The sequence below is a fragment of the Haliaeetus leucocephalus genome, unplaced genomic scaffold, assembly GCF_000737465.1.
Source record: "Haliaeetus leucocephalus isolate CR32 unplaced genomic scaffold, Haliaeetus_leucocephalus-4.0 Scaffold362, whole genome shotgun sequence".
In the NCBI taxonomy this organism is placed as follows: domain Eukaryota; kingdom Metazoa; phylum Chordata; class Aves; order Accipitriformes; family Accipitridae; genus Haliaeetus; species Haliaeetus leucocephalus.
Genome location: NW_010972798.1, coordinates 5202180 through 5223395, shown reverse-complemented (window position 1 = coordinate 5223395; position 21216 = coordinate 5202180). Strand labels below are relative to the sequence as shown.

The window sequence follows — 21216 nt, the reverse complement described above, 5'->3', positions numbered from 1 at the left end:
GGGGCCGGGGCGGCCATGGTGAGTGCGGCCGCGGGGCCCGGGCCCGCGGGTCTCGCCGTAGGAGCCGGGGACCGCTTGCGTCTGGGCCGGCAGCTCCCAAGCCCTTCCCCGGTCCGAGGAGCTCGGCTCGTCCTTGGCCCGGGCGCGGTGCCGAGGGGCCCGGCGCCCTGGGCGGCGCGGGGAGAGCGCTGCCCCGCACAGGCCGCGGCGGGGCCGTTGGCTCCTGCCTCGGCCCCGGTGCTCGGCGGGGTTCAAGCGCCGCCGGGCTGGGTTTCCCTCGTCCCCCGCAGCTGGGGGGGTCGCGCCTCTCCTGGGCGAGCCGCAGCCCCAGCCCCGCCGCCGTCGCTGTGCCCCTGCGGTCACTCGGAGCGGCGTGGCCGAAGGAGTGGCGTTATGACCGCTTTTCCCCTGGTCACGCCGTTTTCAACGTATAGACGTGCCCGACCCGCTGTGGAGATTGCCGGGGGGGCTTTTTTTCTTTTCCTTTGGTAAACGAATACTTCTATGTCTTCCCTGTGCAGGCCAGTACAATGGTGGCGGTTGGCCTGACCATAGCGGCAGCTGGATTTGCAGGTTTGTAGGCGACGGGAGGATGCTGAACGCCCAGTCGTACTTACAGTTGCCGGCGTCAGTACTGATGAATTTTAAGGTAGTTTAATAGCTGATACAGGACGCTCTTTTGGGAGAGCCTGTGTTGACAAGCATGGCTGTAACTAAACAAAAGATCAAAGCTTTTACTTTTTTATGTCCCCCAAAAGTTTATGCCACGCTCTAATCCGTAAGTTACCAGTTGCGCTGGATTGCTAAATCCTTACAAAACTTTATACTTAGCCTCGTTCAACACTGATTTCTTTAAGGTCGCTATGCACTAAAAGCTATGAAGCAAATGGAGCCACAAGTAAAACAAGCACTTCAGAATCTACCAAAACCTGTAAGTTTTTATCAGTAGCATCTTTTTATTTAAAAGTTTACTTGGTGAAATAACTACAGACTATTGTCTCTGTATAGCATTGCTGTATTTTCTTCTAATACTAAGCATAATTTTGTCAGTGATAACAGAATTAATCTCAGATTCTGGTGGTGGTTGACTAATAGAGAAGTTGTTTTGGCAATTTTAAGTACTCATTTAAATAATGATACTCTACTTCAACTGAATTTCTTATTACAAGCGCAAAAGCAGCTTTGCAGTATTCTTACAGACAAAAAGCTCAGCAGCTACTAAAGAAATAATGAGTTGTTTTAACTGATAAACTTAAAAATTAGTAGGTTTTAAACTAACATATTTTCTCTTTCAGGCCTTCAGTGGTTATTACAGAGGTGGATTTGAACCCAAAATGACTAAACGAGAAGCAGCTTTAATACTAGGAGTGAGGTAAAAGGAAATTTATTAGAAATAAAAGATAAAGAGGTGGCTATGGTGTTACCTAGTTGCTGGCCTGGTTTGAGGAGGACATAATTCTCAGCGCTTGAGACTGTCCTATGCCCAGCTTCTCCTGGGAATGTCACTGCCAAGTCAGGAAATACCAAGCAGCCTTTCAGGATTTTCTGTACTTAATTGGGATTCTTTGCTGCATGTTAGCTTGCTTAAAACTAACTCTATCTGGACTTCCGTACATCTGCAAATCCCTAGCACATTCAAAAGCTGCATACAGGTCCAGGTAAATACACCATATTCAGGAAGCCTTGGGGTTTACTCGGTGTGGGGAACACGGTTGTGCTGTCTGCTTGTGGTTCCTGTCACTGCTGGTGAATTTCAGATAGATGCAGCGTGAAGGTGCTGCAAACCCACTTCTTGCATGTGGAGTAAATTCATCCCTTATTCTAGAATATCTTAGATATGAGTAAGGTAGCTATCCCTGCCAAAACTTCAAGAGACTTAAGACCAAATACACAAGATTCAGAGTAAGAACCATTTCTGTTTGAAGGCAACTTCCATCTGTGAAGTTTGTATATAAACAATTTGCTGTTTTTTTAAGTAAAATTTGCTCTTGATTTATTTTTTTCCTCCAGCCTTTAGGAAGTTGTCCCAGTAAAAATGTCACAACATAGTTCTGTTTCTTTTCAACTGTGCAAATGACCCCCACCATCTCAGACTGCTGTAGCATGTCTTCTTCAGCATACAGTGTTTTGGAGAAGCCTTAGAAACCTTTGCCAGGGCTTACATGCTACACATCAATAATAGGAAAGGAGAAACACACATGTAAGCCGAAGAGTTTATGGATAAGACAGAGTGATTGCTTGTCCTAAGACATCTTTTAAAGATCTGGGGGATTTTATGAGGTTGCCTTAAGTCAGTTTTTCTCTCTCTTTTAAAGCCCTACAGCCAACAGAAGTAAAATTAGAGAAGCTCATAGACGGATCATGCTTCTGAATCATCCAGATAAAGGTAAGTAAATTAAGTCACATTGATAAATTAATACATGTTTTTAACACAGATTAATAGAACTGTGTAGGGAAGAAGTGACTGACATATGACTACCTCAGCTACTAAAAAAACCCCAGAAAACTCTGAGTGAAAACAAATTTTAGGGTGCCTTAATCATTACGGTTTTGGAGCATATTTTTGTGTTTGAATGCTCTAAAGCAAGCAGACAGATTCAGCAGGTCACTTGTTCTATCTTCTGTGCATATCAGACTAAGATATGATTTGTTAAAATGAGACTTAAAATTGCCTTAATTTTAGATGAAAGCCCAGAGTGTATTTGTGTGCTTTGTGTACCATGTGAGTCTGAGTTTGTTTGAATGTACTGGGAATTCACCATAAATGGGAAGTATTGAGCCTTCAGTGTCTGTTGAAGACACTAAACTATGAAATATTTCTGTTTGTGGCACTCTGAAGGCTCAGAAGTTAATTAACTTGAAGCATCTATACCTGTTCTAAATTCTGTTTATTTCAGTAAATCAGAATCAGGTGTTAGTGCTTGGCATTTAACTTTTTAAGCCTCACTTAAAAGGTAAAATGGCTTCCTTTAAAGTGACTGCTCAACTTCATTACTTTTATGCATCAAAATCTACAATAATCCTTGGGATGTGCCTTTCATAGATAATATCTAGTGGAAGTTAACTTGAAAATTAACTTTACTGAATATATGCAGTACCTAAAAATAGCTATCCAAAGACTGCTGGGAGCATTTCACATGTTTTACGTGACCTAAGTAAGTTAAATTAAGCTTCAAGTAAATAAGAGTAATTCTAGTACTAGTAAATGGTGCACATTACAAATACATGCTACAGACCTTTGCACCTCATGGTCAGTTAGTTACAATTTCATTGCACTTGCATTGTGGATTCTCTTTCGGTATCTTCCCAAGTCATTTGTCCTGTTTAAAAACTGAACTAGTCCAGCAGCAGTTCGTATGCTGGCCTTGAACTAGGGGGGAAAGGTTTTATATGCAGACTTGTTCGTTTAATGCTTCTGAACTCTCAACAAACTGTATGCTAAGTCATTAGTGACCACTTCATTTATGACTGATAAAACTGGAGAAAAACCCCACTCCAATAAACTAAAAGCAACCTAACAGGAATGAGCTGTCTGCACACTTAGCTACTGCAGTGACTGTGTGTGTAAACTTGATGTGGCTTGAGTTATAACGCAGTTTGTTCTTTAACTTGAATAACTTTCAGACCATACTCTTCACTTTTTTTTCCTGTGTACTGTGGCATTATTAATACCACAGAGGGAAAATATTTTTTTCATCTGATGTGACATGAGGTTATCTTTCTTCTAGGTGGTTCCCCATATGTAGCAGCCAAAATCAATGAAGCTAAAGATTTACTGGAGGACCAAGCTAAAAAATGAATGAGAGAAAATCAGAGGGTTTGTCCATGCAAATGATTATTTTTGATAAATGGCTGAAGAAAAGTTTTAATGTCAGTCTTTGACTTAATATAAATGAAGCTGCAAATATGAATTCAGGGAGGTACTTCCCTCCCCACTCACTTCTTAGTCACTTTTGGGGGAAATGTGCGAGTGGGAGGCTTAAAAGTTTTTTGCATAGCTGTTTGTTATTAAGCAGCAAAATCTGCCACTCAGAAATATTTTCAGTGTAAAAGAATAACAACTGGGTTGGGCCAATGCATGTTACCAGATACAGGTAGACTTACATGCTGTTACATAATTTTTGTTAAACTAGCTATGTTTGAAGTTCACGCTGCTGTTCTTTCATATGCCAAAGCCAGCATCATGAATTGGTTTGGGGAGGGGGTGGAAAAAAAAGAAGAGGATTTATTTGATGGGAAGAATTGAGACAGATGTGTGATGGTCTCTGACTGAAGAAATAAAGTACAGGAAACAATGTACACAGTTGTGTTTGCCTTGTGAAAAACAAGGTTGGCTGGGTGGGCTTCTTAAGTGTTACTTACTGATGGGTCTGGAATGTCCCAGCTATTTTTAGTAACTTCCAGTTTTTAATGGATTTTATAGCATTTAATAAATTCTAGACTTGTAAAGTAAGTACTGTAGTTTTATACATTATCTTGCATTACAAAGAGTTCACATAAGGTTTGTGTTTATAGTAATTAGGAAACAGGAACTCTTTACAAGACCATCCATGACACCTGAGCTGGATTTATCATGCTGCATGAAGTGTTAATGTTAACCCAGCCCAGCAGCTGTCTTCGCAAGTGTCTGAATTAGGGCCAATGAGTTCTGTCATACTCCAAGGATCTTGCCAGTCTTTCTGCAACTACAGTAAAACTGCTGTACAGCATGTTTAAGAGTTAACACCCATCTGTTCATGAATACAACGGATTTCAGAGCTTTCATTTTTCTAGAAGTAACAAGCCTCTACTTCAGAGTACTCCTGTAAGTAGTCTTGTGTCCTCTGTGTAAACGTTGGCTGCCATGTTGCTGCATTTCTGTAGACTAGTTACAGGCTGTTTAGTAAGGATTATCTGAAAAACAGTAAGGAAGCGTTTGATGCCTTCAGAAGAGAGGATCAACTCAGTAACGTGAGGATGAAATGGAAAACATTTAGAACCTATAGAGAGAGGGGGATAACTTTGCTTAATACAGAAATTAAAGGGTGGTGAAAAAAACAGCTAGAACATTGCCATGCAGCAGTTCCAGAGTACGTGTTATTTCAAACCGTATGCAGAATGCTACTGTACTTAGTCTTTCCCTGCTGAATAATACTTTTTTAAACATAGTTGTGGGGTTTTTTTCCCTTCCTCATTTTTTACATTTTCTCCACTCTTGTGGCTGCCTTATCAGTTGAGATGCTTGTGCACACTTCAGAGTTACAACAATTTAACTGTTTGCTCTCCAGGAGGGAACACTGTTGATGAGTGTCAACACTTAAGTCATATTAAAAATTATGCATCTCCTTAAATGAAATACATACCCAAACCAAGTTGGTACAACTCTTCTGTAGCTGTATCAGGTAAAGCAGCTGGAGTCACAGGTAGTGCAGAATACTTGGTTTTGTCCTTATTCACTTCTGATGAAATCAGGTAAGACAGAATCTTTTTTCTTTCAAGTCAGCACAACTTCACTACTACCAGTTTGCTCTGACTTCTTACAACATCTCTTGCTACCTGGATGTTTTTCCATACCTCTTTTCTGCTTCATTGCTCATGTGCCTGAAAAGATGGGTTAGTGTGTCACACTTCTAACTTTATCACTTAAAAACTACATCTGCATTAATTCCTATATATGTTAGTCAGGTTATGTGATTCTCCAAGCTAAGAAGTCTGGTTTTAGACTTGTTAACTGATGTTTTACATCATCTCCTTAAAGAATGGAAGATTAGCATGTTAGAAAACTCTTATGAAAGAGTTAGAGGTTCAAGCTGCCTCACAAGTAAGTTTCAAACGTTAGTGTTAACAGCTTGAAAACAAAGTCAATAGTAATTTAAATTTCTGATAGAAACAGTCAACAGATGGAAGATCAAAGTTTATTTTCTTTTACTACCAGCATACAAAAAAAACATATTGCACATCAAACAACCAAAACAAAAATAAAAATACTCTACTAAGGACTAACATATGTAGTTTATACAGAATAAACTTTCTGGAAATTGATCTTTTCAGTAGTTCAGGTTATGTCTTAATGGACATGACTAATTCAGCTTAGTGTTAACTAAAGCTATGTTTGATTTTTAAATACTGTACAGTTTAATAAATAAACCAAACAAAGCCTCAATGTAGAACAGTCACTGCCAATGTCACCCAGTATCCCTGCAGATTATGAGAATTTAACAAATGTATTCCAGTGGTCTGCAGATTTTTCCTCTACATACAGCATTTAAAAAACATGTATTAAAACAGACCAGTTTCCAGACTAAACTAATGGAGAAATTACATTTCAGTGCAAAATATTTTAGACTGCATTTCTTTCTAGTATTCCTCAGGTGAAGAAGTGGTTGCATATTATTAAAAATGTAACAAAAGCAGCTAATGCTTTCATAAAGAGTATTATGTTAGGGATCCCCCTCACATCTTTGCCATATTTTGAAAACAAAATAACATTTCCTATAGCCAGCAATTTTGTTTATTTAAATGTTACATATACTATCTCAAGGCACATCTGATGATATATTTATAACACAGTAGGTGTCAAAGTATGTTTAACATATGATTTCTTCAGGATCCCTCCCCTTTCTGTATTCCAAAATGGAGGAACTGAAAGTGCGGTGTCAAGACTGGCGATCCATATTCTATCTTTGGCAAGCTTATACAAGCACTATTTTAAATGTAATGTAAAAGAACTGTAAACTAGGAACTTCAGTTTATGAAACACCATTCAGCACTGCTTCTTCCTGATTATTTCCATCCTCTTGAACAGTAACTTTCTTTTCATCAGGGCTGTGCTGTAGTTTAGAAGGCTCATCCCCAGAAGTTGTAGCCGGACCATTCACTGCCTTTTCAGAAGGGCTGTTTTCATCAATTGCGTCTTTTGCCTTGCAAAAACAAAACCAGGGAAATATTAAAAATTCTGTAAAAATACAGAGTGTAATCTAAATTTCCCTCTGGCTCACACAGCAGCTTTGCAATAGGAAACACCTTGTCTGTCTGTGCCAGTATCCCATCATTTACAGCATCCTATTACTCACCTTGTCATTTTTACACCACTTCTGTATCAAGACATTGTGGAGGAAATTGTGCATACCCTGAGACAGCACACCCCCAGCACACCCAGAATGTTTTATTTCACAATCTCAACTTCATTGGCCTAGACAAATTAACTGAAAAGTTGAGTTCTACACCCCTTTCAAAGTCCATGGTAAGAATAGATTTTGTTAATCATGTAGCAATGGATCTTTCTTTTTTTGCTAAACTTGGATGTAACTTCCAGCAGTAAGTTCAACGTTACTTTAGAAGTAAAGGAATTCTGCTTTAGTCAGTTCTGAATTATTATTTTTTATGCTATGTAATGCCACTCTGATCCTTTAAGGAGAACAGATCTCAAATCTATGATCTTTGTAACAGTACTTCTTTCTAAAAGAGTTTGTACAAGTCACTAAACATGGTACCTAGTATCCTCTATTTATAAAGTGTTTTGAGGATTAGTTCTCAAGACTCATCCGTGGATAGTTTTCACGTTTAGTTACATAATGCTGCATTAGTAAGTGTAATATTTTAAAATGTGTAAAGACTTAATTTGAGCATTAGACTGGTCACTGAAGTCTGCAATGATAGTCTACATACAAGTCAGTGTCAGTTCTCTTTACTCAGGGCTATCTTTGCTTTTAATGATTTATTCTTGAACTCAAATGCATTTGTAGTCAAATGAGGGCAATCTAAACGAAGCATTCCTTTACTGTTTTGCTGCAAGGGAAGAAAAAAAAAAAAGGAAACATACATTAGAGAATAAATTATCATCTTACCGTTTCTTTCTTGGTTTTGGCTAGTGTCTCCTTTGGAGGGTTTCTCTGTCTACTTTGAGATTCAGCTCGTGATATATAATCAGCTACTGTTACTGTTCAAGGAAAAAAATTACAGTGATGCTCACATCAGAAGTCTAATTTAGCATTAAGCTTCATATGTCTTTTCTGTACAAGTTACACTGTAACTGGGAGACATCTCACAAAAGGCCTTCACACTTACAGGTATCAGCTACATAGCAAGGATCAATTTGTGTCTGTTGTTAAATACAATTTTCAGTTAAATCAGTGGTAACATGACAATCTGAAGGTGGAATTTTAAAGTTAATAAAATACTAATTTTGGTCCAATTGTAAATTTTATTGGAAAATAAGGGCTTTCAGTACTGGGTTTGAAGAGATCAGCCTGTAGGCTCTTTAAATACAGACTGTGTCATTGGGTTTTTACTACCTGGAGTAGTAAAGAATTTCACACTGATAAAATGAAGGTATGTTAAAATATGAGAAGAATTGGGGGAGGTTCAGAATGTGGTATCACTTACGATAAAGTGGCATTCAAATCTTTGTTACTTTGTGAAGCTATTGGCAAGAGAACTCACCCTCCTCCTGGTATTCAAAATGCAATCCACTCCATTAACTCTGGCTTGTGGGTGGGTGGATTAATTGTGGTGTGTGTACAGACACGCAGAGGGGCTCTGTATGAGCGAGCCATGTTTGCACTGTTAGGGCTACACTTACTGGATGCCGGCCAGGGGGTTTCTGACCTCTTTACCACTTCAGTGCATGTTCTCGTAGCCTGGTTTTGTCTTATCCCGCCCTCTTGTAACCACACCACTTGAGAGTCAATTCTATCTTTAGAGTACGTAGTACTACAGATTTAAATATACACTTGTATATCTGATGAGCTAAAGCACATTAGAATTGGCAAGCATTATCTATTGAACAGTGCAGTCAATTATATTTAGTGCATCATGCATTCAGGTGAACTATTTTTCTGGATTTGGGTATGACTGTGCATGAAACCTAAATCAGAAGATGAAGTACAGCACATGAATTTTCTGCTGCAGTAATTGGACTTCTTACCACTGGGTCCCTGCATAATTGTCAAGACCAAGTGAGTTTCTGCACAAGGAGAATTATTTCTTTAAAATGAGGTTATGCATCCAACTCCTCTAATGTAAAGATGAAACGTTTTAGGCACACAGGGTAAGACACTGATTCTTAATATTCCTGTATGTAGTAGGAACCCAAAATGTATAGCAATGTAAATCAAATTATACAACTAAATGACTGAAGTATGTTGTTAGCATTTGGGGGGGGGGGGAAGTTGCTTGTCTTAATTTCACTCACTATACACCTACTAAGTGTTTATGAAAAGATTAAATTATTAGGGCATTTTTCACAAGGACAGTATAACTAACTACAACTGCTCTTACTGTTGCATTTAAAAATATTTATTATGCAAACTGAAAATGGTATCTTGAACAAAGACATCAACAGGAAAAACCAGAGAAATCTTGTTTGGGAAATTTTGTTTTGTTCTTAGAATACTTAGATTTAAAAGAGAAAGACTGTAGCTGTTGTCAAGATGACTAAAATCTCTTTATGTTGCTGGCAGAAATTAGTTTCTTAGAAGTAAAAGCTGAAATCCATTTTTACTTTTTCCACCCCTTGATATACTCATATCACTGTTACAAACTAGAATGTTGAGAAGTAATGGGTTACTTTGGGTTTGGTTTTTTTAGGAGGGTGGGCTGTTTATTTTTCCTCCCCCAAGTTTTAGTTAGTATAATGCAACAACTTTTTTCTTCTTAATCAAATGTTGTATGAGCACCACAGATAAAAGGAAGACAAATATGGATGAAATTTTGAACCTGTCAATCTAGAAGACCTTCTGTTACTACCTTACGCCATGTATGTACAAGCACTTTCTAAATAGGGCATATTGAAAATTAGCTAGTTCACCTTTAACATTTCAAGTGTTAGTACACACAAAAGAAATGCAACAAGCCACAACAACAAAAAAATTGGAAACATGCAATTTCATTTAAATTCCTCCTCCTTCCCCCCCTCAATTTGTAGATGACTTACAAACGTTCACAAAAGCCGAGGACTGATAGCAGCAGTTTGATACAGGCACAGGACTGGCAGATCCCATGCGAGCTCCCTCACAGCGCTCTGCCAGGGCGCCCGCATCCTGCCATTCCAACTCTTTGCTTCTCAGCCAGCGCTGAAAAGGTTGTGTCACATTCCGTGCAAGGGCACAGATGCAAGTGAGTGCAGATCATGAACCTTCATGTTTGTCTTGATCCTGGACCACTGAACTCAACAGCAGTTTGGCTATTGACTTCAATGAGAACTGGATCAGAAGCGTAACTCGTATGTCCAAGCAAAAAGTTAGACATTATAAATTAGTTTCATTAGGCAGATTAAGAACTTTTATAAGTTCTCCTAGTAGAAGAAATGTCTTTCATCTTATCTAGTAGTCTTATTAGTTATTGAGTAACCTTTTTATATTATGCAGCTATATGTAAAACAGCAGACACAACATTCTCTCATGCTTTTGACCTGAGATTACCCACAGCTCCACTCGAATTACCTGGCTGTCTATCTTCTGCCTGACCCCTGAAGCGACGCCTGCGGCTACGATTGCGTCGCTGGGGTTTTTTGTCACTATCATCTGCAATTGCAAAGTTTACCATGAACTATTTCTGATGACAAAATAAAAAAATAAATTCTTCAGCAGTTTCAGCATGGGGCATTTAAAATGGCTTCTGTTAAAGAGACAGGCTAAATTAGACAGGCTGAAAGAAAAACATAACTTTATACTGAAAGCATACACAATAATGCAAAAGCTAGATTTTACTTTTTGCTCTTGGCTCATTAAAACATTTAGGCATATGCTTAATGACCTCAGATTTCATTTATTAAAAATAACCAATATGTCAAATTTTAGCCACATAACCCATGAAAGAAGAGGTTTTTATTCTACATTACTAAGCAACAGATTATATTCTTGTCCCAGTGAGTATCAAGAGAATTTCCTGAGGGAAAGTACTGAAGCAGAAGCTGGGTAGAGACAATTAACAGCTACTTAAGTAGCTTTCCTGCACTGGGACTGAGGTTACCAAGGACAAAACAGACTGCTGATCCAGCAGCACTTTCTATGAAAGCAGCAGTCCTAATGGGAAACAACAAGTTAGTCTTTGGTGTCTCCATCAGACAGTTTTTACAAAAGAGGCATATGAAAATACTAGTGGAGCTCAGTAAGCAGGAGATTTCATGGCAGAGCCATGGAGGAAGTCTTTCTTTAATCAGACAGCAACCTTTAACAGAACAACGATTCGTCACTAACAAAAATGAACAAGTGTTTCACTACACTTACATGGACAACACATTTTTTTAGCTTGTTCTGGGACTATCATCTAACTGTTTACATACCTAAACCATTCTCATTAACAGAAGCTGTATCAGACTCTGTCATTCCATCCATAAGAACAGCATCTTCATCAGTCCTTCGCCGGCGTGACCTCCTGCGACGGTTACTACTGTGGTGAGATTCACTAGCATCGGTATCCACAGTCTGGTCTGACTCCGTGTTATCAAGCAAGCTGTAAGGGTTGCTGTCTGGATCTTTAAGCACTAAACAAACAAAAAGTTTCCATTTAAGATACTGCAGTTACATATAATTTGATTTCCATCTGTGTCTGAAAGTTCAAAATACAAAGCAACCTTACGAAAACGTGTAATACACAGAACTACAGCGTTTATGATTTCATGTGGGTTCCCCTCTGACCCTAATCCAACAGTAAGTATTCTGAGGCACCACAACAGGCACTTGTATTATTTCATCACAAAGATTTCCAAGGTGATATTTGGAGAACTTTTACTGAAAACTGCTAAATGTGTAAAATATACCCTTCACTTCATAGCAGCATGGTAGTTGTGACACTATTAAGGTGTTACAAATTAGCACAGTCAACTTCTGATAAAACATAAGGTAACTTCCGTGCTATGATTTCTTCTCCCATTCTGTATCTAAACATAAGCTTAACTCGGAAGGCAACCACAGGTAACATGCCAAAGATTTATAAACTTTGATAACACCATTATTATGTGTGTGTAGTAGAGGAAGGAAATGAAGATCATTGTGAGCAGAAGATAAACAAATAGAAATCTAATAACACAGAGCATGACAAGAAACTATCACACAACTCTACTGAAATCCCAATGTATTAAGATTACAATGTAAAAATGGAGTACTTAGAAAAGAGTTTAGAGGTTATACAGCAAGTTGCCAAGAACACAAACTAAATTCAAAATACATTTGAAACACAGTACCAGAGCTAATGGATGACTTGCCACCACGAGGTCCACCACGCCCACGACCTCCAGATACACTACGTCCTCGTCCTCCAGGACGTCGTCTATTGTCACGCTGATGTCTGCTTTCTCTGTCGTCCTCTCCTGCCAAGGACCAGTCACTAAGTTCATCTTTTCTCTCAGATTCTGTTTCAGAGGGATTAGAGAGCTCAGAGTTTGTACCTTGTGCAAGAGGAAAGAGAAAATTGGAAATGAATACGAGATTTCATATTATATTCTGGTTTCAGATTCTCACGAAAGCCTTCCAACTAGCATGGCTGGTTTTTTTATATATATATATATATATATATATATGACATATATATAAAAAATACATTTATTAATATATACTTATAAAAGTATCTAAATGTATATACAATTTTATATTACACATACTCATATATAAAAATATATGCACATATAAAATACAGATAGAGCATGTTACCTACTTTTCTAAGATTCTCAGCCTAAGTTTGTAATAACATGCAAAATAAGGGCTCAAAGATTACCAAAACTGTAATTTATGTACATGGATAAATCAAGGATTAAACAGTATTTCCTCTCTTTGTGTATACACTGCAGGCATTTGGTGCAGTTTCTAGGCAACTTCTCTGAAATTCCCAAGGACAACTTTGCCACCTTATAGCTGATGGCTGTTGCTAAGCAACCTCTTCTGGCGGTTGTAATGCTGCTTGAACAATTTAACTGTTTGTATTAAATAGCATCCATGATTTCCCGCCATCTCTAAGCTAATCAAACCCACACAGCTTTTTATTACTTGAAAATTCAACACCTAGTATTTATTTTAAGCATCCAGGAACTCTCCCTGCTAACCATTCTGGAATAAAGATATTTAGACCCATACGGTTCCAACATGCAATTCTTACCATTTTGGGGAAAAAAATAATACTAAGTTTTCCAAATGTATGTAAACAATCTGAACAACTTTCATTACAGTTTAATCAAACAATTCATTGGGAAACAGTAAAAAACAAAGTTACAAACATTAGCATTATCATCAGAATCAACCTGACCAACATGGCAAGATCCTAGAAGCTACGGTCAGTGACAGACTATAAAATCCAGAAGAGACATCTGTCTGATTTTGTAACAGAAGTGAGCTACATGTAGATGATCAAGAGTAATTTACTGTGTTGAATAAATATGACCCCCCCCCCCCCATTCACTGGAGCACCTATGTTTCTTTGTGGAATACATCTATATTCAAATGCAGACTGTCTCCATTTGGGGAGCTGCTGCTCAATGAAAAGGGGATGTGCACACCTCTAGGGAACCAAATAGCAGTTCCTTGTTAATTTAAAAATGCATCAGAATACCTCACTATATCTTAAACAAATCCAGTTCGTCTGTGACCAAATTAAAAAAAAAGAAAAAACCCCCAAACAAACAGGATTTTGTGCTGTCTCCATTTTAAGTTATGTTGGTTTACTTTTCAACAGTACATTCGTAAGATGGCCATGATCACAGACAAGCGCTCTTCCTCCTCCTCAATCAAAACAGATAGTGCTAAATCCAGATTTTTTTTTTTTTTAATTTTTGTCTCCTGAAGAGTATCTGTAGCTCTTTCTCTTTCCCAGATTTGTATGATGTAACTACTACTGTTGAAGGATAAGGTCTTACCAGAGTTCAGTTTGCTCATTTTTTCAATTTAAAACTTAACTTCACCAAGAATGTAAATCTAATCAGGTGTTTTAAGCCATGTAAAAAATAAAATGGCAAATCTAAATTTTCAGCCCTACCTGCACTCAACTGTGCTGAACACAACGAAATCTAGAGACACTTGTGGATTCAAAAGTATCTTAAGGACTCGCTCAATAGATGCTCAAGAAAACTCACCGTAACCAGATGTGTAATTGGGGCCTCTGCGACCTCGCCCTCTTCCACTGTAGGATCTGGAACCTTGCACTGAGGAAAGGGTGCTCTCATCAGTTGTATAACCCTTTTCTTTTTCAGGAACTCTAGCGGAAGAAGGTCTGAAACCCATACCGATCTGACGCAATTGTTCATCAATCTGGAGCCTTTCCAGTCTTAGTTGTTCTACCTCCTATGTAAAAGGAAACAAAAAAAATTGCTAATAAAGCAATGTTCTTTCCCCTCACAAAATGCCATCATCCATCCAGTCATCTTAAAAACTAGCATTCCTGTAGGAGCGTTAACGCCACCTTGAACGTGACTGCAAATAATGAATTCAAGTATGAGTTCTGCGATCTCTGAGTTTTGGAAGAAATATACAACCTTTCTCTTAAATCACCATGCAGAAAGACTGTTTTAAAGACTATTATTACCTTACTTAACTACACTTCACCACGCATTTTCTAGTCAAATTTACAAAAAAGCAAACTGAGGAAGTAACATGATTCAAATTCATTACCTCTGTTAAGTCAACACCACAACTCCATACAAAGCCAACTAACCTAAATGGATAATTGTTCTAATACTACATAGTATTAGAGTGTTACTATTAGAAATTCCATCCTACCCCAACAGGGCATTAACCTCAGAACAACAGAACACTAACATAGACAAAAAAATTGCACGTTACTTCCCAAATGCTATTTAAAACCGTGTTCCTTACAGTCCAATCCTTTCAACACCAACAGCACTAAGTAACCATGATAATGTATTTAAAAGCCTACATAATACCTGCAGGCAAGGGGTGGGTTCAAGGTACCAAACCTTAAATCCCAATATACAGAGGAACAGTTTATCAACTGCAAATCCCACCGAAGTTGTTGCTCAAAAATTCTGTCACTTAACTGAAGCTTCCTCTACAGATTCTTTCTTCTGAAATACACTCACCTTTAGATATGCGATGTGGTATTCTAGAAGAACCTGGACATTTCCAATGCTTTCTTTAGTACCAACAAATACAAACGGTACCATCCCCTATAGAAACAAAGCGTCAAATCTTACTTTCAGAAAGATCATCATCAAAACAACACTTTCTGTTTAAATTATAAAACAAATTACAGAAGTGAGCTCAACAAGCAAAGACAGTAACTGAATCTCAGGCTGCAAAGAAATAGCTCAAACTGCGATGAGGGTAGGGGTTTATCTGTTAAGGACTTAAGACTGCCCAGCTTTCCCAAAAACCTATTCGGGCAGTTGAGTTACCTTCACATACAGCATTTATATTCCCGCCCCCCCTACAACAAAATTGCTGTGTGTGTTTATCACAGTAGGTGTGCAGAAGCATCCATAGTTTACCAGGACATGTCCAGTGGTTAATTAAACCAACTTTACAATATGAAGCACCTTTAGAAGATTTTATCTTATATTCTTATATATTTAAAATATGTAAACTCTATTAACACTATTAATCCCAAATTAGTTATGCAGCTAAAGTACATCTAAGGAGAAAGATTAAAAAAAAAAAAGTCTTGCTTCAGCAGTAAAAAAAAAAACAAACAAAAAACCCACCCCAAAACCACCCCAAACCCTAACAAAACCTTTCTTGAATTGTTTCATATAAAATTTACTGCAAGATGCCAGTCTGAAAAAAACTTAAAAATTGCTCTCTGTATCCACAGAAAAGTTGCAAACCTGGCTTCATTAAATAATCCACAAGCATCTAGCCTAGAAAACTACCCAATCACAGACACCATGTTTTTGTAACATGGACATCACCACTGTTAGAGGTTGGCCATGAAAAAAAGGGTGCATAGGCCACGCAGGCTGTGTATTTATAAACTGCATAATGATGCAGAGATGAAAGAGTGATCCCATTCTGATGCCATAAGGTAGCACTTTAACTCATTTGAGTCATGCCCCAGAAATTCTCACTTTCTACATATATTTTCCTACATATTCTTCATTAAAAGATTTAACATGACTGGTTTTGATAATAAAACCCTAATCATAGGAAGAAAGAATAAAGTACTTACATCTTCACGGGGCAGTTTATTTTCATTATCTCCTTCAATTCTCACCCTGACGACTCCAGACTTGTCTACAATCTCCTGAATCACTTTTCCATTTTTTCCAATAACTTTTCCTTCAGAGGGCAAGAATGGTTAATTTTGCACCCGTGTGCAAAATATTTTAACGGGTTTCTTGGTATTTTAAGTTATGTATAACATAATTGTAACAACCACCTGACTTTCCTCTACCGTTCACTTTGTTTCAAGGTTTTCTTCTACTTCAGAGAGGTACAAAAAAACCCCAAAGAAAACCCCACACTGTGCCAGAAGAAAGAGATGAAAACTTCCAAAATTAAACTACGTATATATATATATATGCATAGAATGACAAGTATTGATGAAGAGTACCACTACACACAAGTTGCAAATTGAACGACACTAAGAGTAAAATGGCACAAAAGTTTTGCAAATGCCTATTTTAAATTTATAAATTGAAATTATTTGGACCCCCTGACTCCACACGTACCCTCAATTCAGTCTTTCCTAACATTTTGACAGGCATATACAATATACATTTGTTGGGAGCCTCTTAAAGTAAAACACTACATAATTGTTTTCTGAAATGTAATTTTGCTTTTACAATAAACATGACTACTACCCACACTTGTCATATTATCTTTAAAATACTTCTTTTGAGATCATGCATGGGATCTAAGCCAAAAGGTTATTCAGAAATTGTATGTTTAAATATCAAAAAAAGTGACTCCTTTGCTCCCTCTTACTAGAAGATTTTAGCTCTTCCTTAAACTAAAGTTACATGGAAACATTTCTTCATCCCAGCTACAGCTATCTGGCACTTGAAAACATTTATGTTTAAATTATGAGTAAAGGAATATAGAACCTCTGAAAAAAAGAATATAAAGCCAAAAGTGGGTGACAGAATACTCCGTAATGAACGTTCTTTACAGCAGATATCAACATGATACAAAGTAAAGTGCAAAAAGCATTAAAAATGGTTTCCTTTCCTCAACAGTTCACATAGCTGAGCAGGGTTTTTTTGTATATTTTTGTCTCAAAAAAACCATGTTACAGCTCGTCATTCTGTATGCCTACAATGTCATTTTGCACAGTGATCCTGTTACTACTACTGAAGTAAACCACACTCATTATAATGTTAGACATTTTTCTATGGATAATGGTTAGCCAATAATTGGGAGAAAGTCCTCAGACCCAAGGAGCTTCAGTAGCTGAAACTGGCAATTCAGCAGATGGCAGTCCTCTCTCTTGGCACGGAAAGAAATGCATCAGGCATAGTGCAGTATCTTCAATTTGAGTCATTAATGATCACTATGCTTCTTTTAACTTGGGTATCTTCATAAAGTGTAGCTAAATATATGTCTGCTTACATGTATGACTACAGGTGATTTGGGCAAGATGTCTGCCTTCATCATAAATTGGTACTGTAACTGTTTTAAAAGCAGCATTTTCAGTTAAATGCATTACCATGACTAGTGCCATGATTCTTGTATGAGTATATTCACATTACAGAATGCTATCCAAAATCCCCCAAAACCTCAATTTATAAACCATTAGATTTAGCAAAGTTCCTTGGTTCAACTGGGTTTGCTGAATGAGATTACAGAAAAAAATGTGTTTGTGTACAAACTAACAATTAATTTGCTGAATGTTAAAACAAGCTTTAACATTAGGTAGATGAGAGCATCATCAAGTTGCATCAGATACATAATTTGCAGAGGTTCTATTAAAAAAAACACAACAAAATGCTATACCTTCACTTGTTCAATTTATGAAACCTTGAAAGTCTAATTTTTAGGAGTTTGCACATGAATTATTTAAATTATGTAGTCTATAACATGCAAGCTCTAAGCCAAAAAGCATAGGAGGTTAAAGGATAGCTTTTAATTTCTCCTTTGGATAATCCAAACTCCTGTTGAATCAAGTACAACACGTGCACTCCTAATACTCCTTTCATGCCTGCATTGCCTGTGGGCTGGTAAACTAGAGTAGGAAGCTGCCAGACTCAGAGCACAACAAGCAGGCTAAGAGGAACAGAATGAGGGAAACAGAAAAAAGTACCCTGTGAAGACTGGACTAGGGAGAAATGTGTTTTTCTCTTGAGGGGGGAATAAGATTGACCTCACCTTTATGATACAGAAGCTACCATAATATGCATTTACAAGTTTTGGCAAGCTACACCTTCATTAAGCTGAAACATGGAAAAAATGCCCATTTCTAGACTGAGGATGAGACTGACAATCACTGCTGATTTATACAGCCGCTCAACACGATCCAACCATGACCTCCAACAAATGTGAACCCAGGAGGGGGCAACAGCCTGAGAATTGTCTTGCATCATTCTTGCAACTCAACTGTAGTACTTCCACATTAAATTTTGGAATTTAGTTTCACCACTTCTAAGTAGTCAATTTAGCACATCATTTTTTTACTAGAATCTGAACTTCAAATATTACCACTAAATTAGACAGTACAAGTCTGTAATCAAACCATTTTAAGTGTTAAAATCCTGACAAAGTATTATTCAACAATTATGTATTTAATTTCTTAACAACTCCCTGACACATATAGTTTTAAAAGATTAATCTCTTCCTACTTAAATGGAGAAATCAAATATCGTACTGGCATCTAAATCTTCTTTGCCGAGTCATGCTGATTAGGCTCCCTTTCCCCAAGTTTTCAAGTTATAGCAGTATTACATACCAACAAGATTTCTGGGAACTTGAATAAAATCCTCCACAAATTCCAAGTAACTTCTAGCCTTTTTTACTGCATCAGCAGTCTGGAAGTGAATTTAAAAAAAAAAAAAAAAAAAAAAAGAGTTTATTTGTGAATGTAAGACATTAAAAATAAAATCTTGTAGCAACAGCTGCAAGTCTTCCAAACACCAAACTTACTTTTAAAAAGAGAGGAATAGAAACAACATTAATCTAGTTTTGAACTAAATGTTAAAGAAATGAGTAAAATGCCCAGACATGAAATTCAGTATCAAAGCAAAGCATCAGTAAGAATAAAACAACTTTTTCCATGGTATTTCAAGACATTTTAAAATCTTATTTGCAACTTATCATGAGTAAACCCCAGATAAAAAAATATCCTACTGATATATCTTGAAGCAGTTTCTGGTAGACTTTAATTGGGAAAAAAACCACCTAATTACATTCTTTTGCTCCAAAATAAAGACATAATTTTCAAATCTAGAGTCTATTTATTAGAGTCAACATAACAATTATCACAAAGATTCTGTAGTGAAAAGAAGCAAATTTCTAAGAGGTCCTGCCAGCATTCATAGAAACTTCAGTTTACAAGAATACTATGTTAAAAGAAACTTTGGATCACATACCTCATTTCACCTGACTTTGCAGTGAATGAATAGTTATACGGCTATGATTAGATGGGAAAGCCATAAAACTATAGTTTCAGCTCTGCATTTTCCTCTAAACTGCTTTGGAAGCATCCAGTTTTTCTCCACAGAAACTGTGCTACCATCAGTACTGCCAGCAATATAAATTTATTTTGCAATTTTTAACATAGTTTTTAATGTGTGATACACTATTACGTTACCCAGAAGACCACATGTAGAAAAATGGCAAAGGAGAAAATTAATTTTAAGATTCATTTGCCTCTTGACAGTATCTAAAGATTATGTCACCTGATAAAGACATTTCCAAGGCTGAAGGACAATCTCTCCACAGAACTTTATAGGCTCACTGTAAGCAGTGACTGGCTTTACAGCCTTTTCCATAAGAAAGGTGTACTGATTTTTCACAACAGCCTAAATGAAACAGCTGTTAGAAGTTCTGTCCTCTATGACATTTCTGTTCTCTTACTCAGTATTCAAGAGAACAGAAAGAAAACAACAGAATCAGTCACAGAACCTTTCTTGTAACAGATAGATCCATTTTGCATGCAAGTCTTAATACCAAGTACTGTTTACAAATACACATTAATCCTCAGTGAATAAATGCTGCCAAAGTGACAAAAGTAGCTACTCCTCTAGGTGTGCGCACACTCACAAAGCTTGCCCACCACACAACGCACTTTTATCTTCAGGAAAAGGACTCACTGCAGAAAGGCTGGGAGGCTATGTTCAGAGCACAGCGGTCTACAGGAGAATTTGGCAGCGGTCAGGCAAACTGGGGGTTCAAAGGAGCAACAACGCTGCAGGAAAGTATAGGAGTGCACAGACACAACACACCAAGCCTGTTTAGAACTCGCTACAGGTAGGAAGTTTTCTCTACAAAAGTTCTTCTACTTCTGTTTCTCTCCTGTCTTATGCTTGACAGGAAACTAAGCCTGAATAACAAGCACCTTCATACAAACTCTCTCCTGCAACTGCAGGCAAATTATATTAGTGCAACCTGAACTCTACAGTGATCACTAAAATGGTGTACTGCACTTAAAGAATCTGTCCTAATCATATCACCTCTACGTTGCAAGTAATATTACAATCAAGGCACTCTCCTTCCAGAATGCTGGTTTGTGTCCACAGTTCATGTACAATGTTTTCCAATATAGGACTGTGTCATTGGTTAGCAGGGAAAACTCGTATAAATGCTCTCTTACAGCTTTATTATTAAATGACAGAAATTGATTGACAGTTAATTGAGGCTATACAGATGCTGAAACAAGAAACAAGGCTTCAAATTATCAACAGCAGAAGTGTAGAATTAAGGAACGAATATCAGTATCTAGTCAGTAATGATAGCTTTTGAGCACAGCTTCCGTTTTACACTAATGCCTCAGCCCTTTCATCTGTCATTTTTTTAGGCAACACATGAAATAAGAGTACCACCAGCTCCTCCATCTTTCAATAAAATTAGGGAAGTCCTAGAAGAACAAAAAATGTATAAACCACTACCTATGGCAGAGGTCAAAATGACGGCAAGAGAAACATTGGTGAATTGGATTTCACAGTACAGAAACAAGCAATAAAGCATGGAAAACAGATGAACAAGAAGTCATAGGGAGCAGTGGCTATGCTGCATACTCAAAGCAACTGCTAAAATGATACAAACTTCAACACACATTAGCAATTTTTTACCTTCAATTAACTCTACAATAGGACACAATTAACTAAAAAGTTCACAACGTCCTGCCTCAGAAGTATGTTTA

At 37.5% G+C, this 21216-nt stretch overlaps 2 protein-coding genes across 8 annotated transcripts in view; one reads left to right on the top strand and one right to left on the bottom strand.

Annotated features, from left to right (window-relative positions):
* On the top strand, positions 1-5056 carry DNAJC19 (DnaJ (Hsp40) homolog, subfamily C, member 19). 4 transcript variants are annotated; one of them, XM_010572934.1, is made up of 6 exons: positions 1-18; positions 522-649; positions 858-931; positions 1296-1372; positions 2316-2386; positions 3729-5056. In XM_010572934.1, the coding sequence occupies exons 3-6, from the start codon at positions 878-880 to the stop codon at positions 3797-3799; spliced, it is 273 nt and encodes a 90-aa protein (XP_010571236.1). In that variant the 5' UTR covers positions 1-18; positions 522-649; positions 858-877; the 3' UTR covers positions 3800-5056. The 4 variants fall into 4 exon arrangements, with proteins under 4 accessions (XP_010571236.1, XP_010571235.1, XP_010571238.1 ...); XM_010572933.1 differs by having other exon boundaries at positions 7-18; positions 522-573; XM_010572936.1 differs by lacking the exon at positions 1-18 and adding an exon at positions 326-428 and having other exon boundaries at positions 522-573.
* A 107-nt stretch (positions 5057-5163) lies between these two features.
* FXR1 (fragile X mental retardation, autosomal homolog 1) overlaps positions 5164-21216 on the bottom strand; it is a 39287-nt gene continuing 23234 nt past the window's right edge. The window contains exons 9-17 of one of the 4 annotated variants that reach the window (XM_010572938.1): positions 18805-18883; positions 16090-16199; positions 15005-15091; positions 14042-14249; positions 12164-12331; positions 11264-11464; positions 10422-10502; positions 7827-7918; positions 5164-6899 (exon numbers count right to left, since the gene is read on the bottom strand). In XM_010572938.1, the coding sequence (XP_010571240.1) occupies positions 6729-6899; positions 7827-7918; positions 10422-10502; positions 11264-11464; positions 12164-12331; positions 14042-14249; positions 15005-15091; positions 16090-16199; positions 18805-18883 (1197 nt within the window). In that variant the 3' untranslated portion in view covers positions 5164-6728. Of the gene's footprint in view, positions 6900-7826; positions 7919-9913; positions 10199-10421; positions 10503-11263; positions 11465-12163; positions 12368-14041; positions 14250-15004; positions 15092-16089; positions 16200-18804; positions 18884-21216 lie in introns of those variants that run through there. The other 3 variants (XM_010572937.1, XM_010572939.1, XR_774696.1) reach the window with 3 other exon arrangements.

Excerpts from the sequence above, each read along its gene's own strand:
- DNAJC19 (XM_010572933.1), top strand. Across the intron at positions 1,373-2,315 it reads GCTTTAATACTAGGAGTGAG|CCCTACAGCCAACAGAAGTA; the intron begins GTAAAAGGAAAT and ends TCTCTTTTAAAG. Across the intron at positions 2,387-3,728 it reads TCTGAATCATCCAGATAAAG|GTGGTTCCCCATATGTAGCA; the intron begins GTAAGTAAATTA and ends TCTTTCTTCTAG.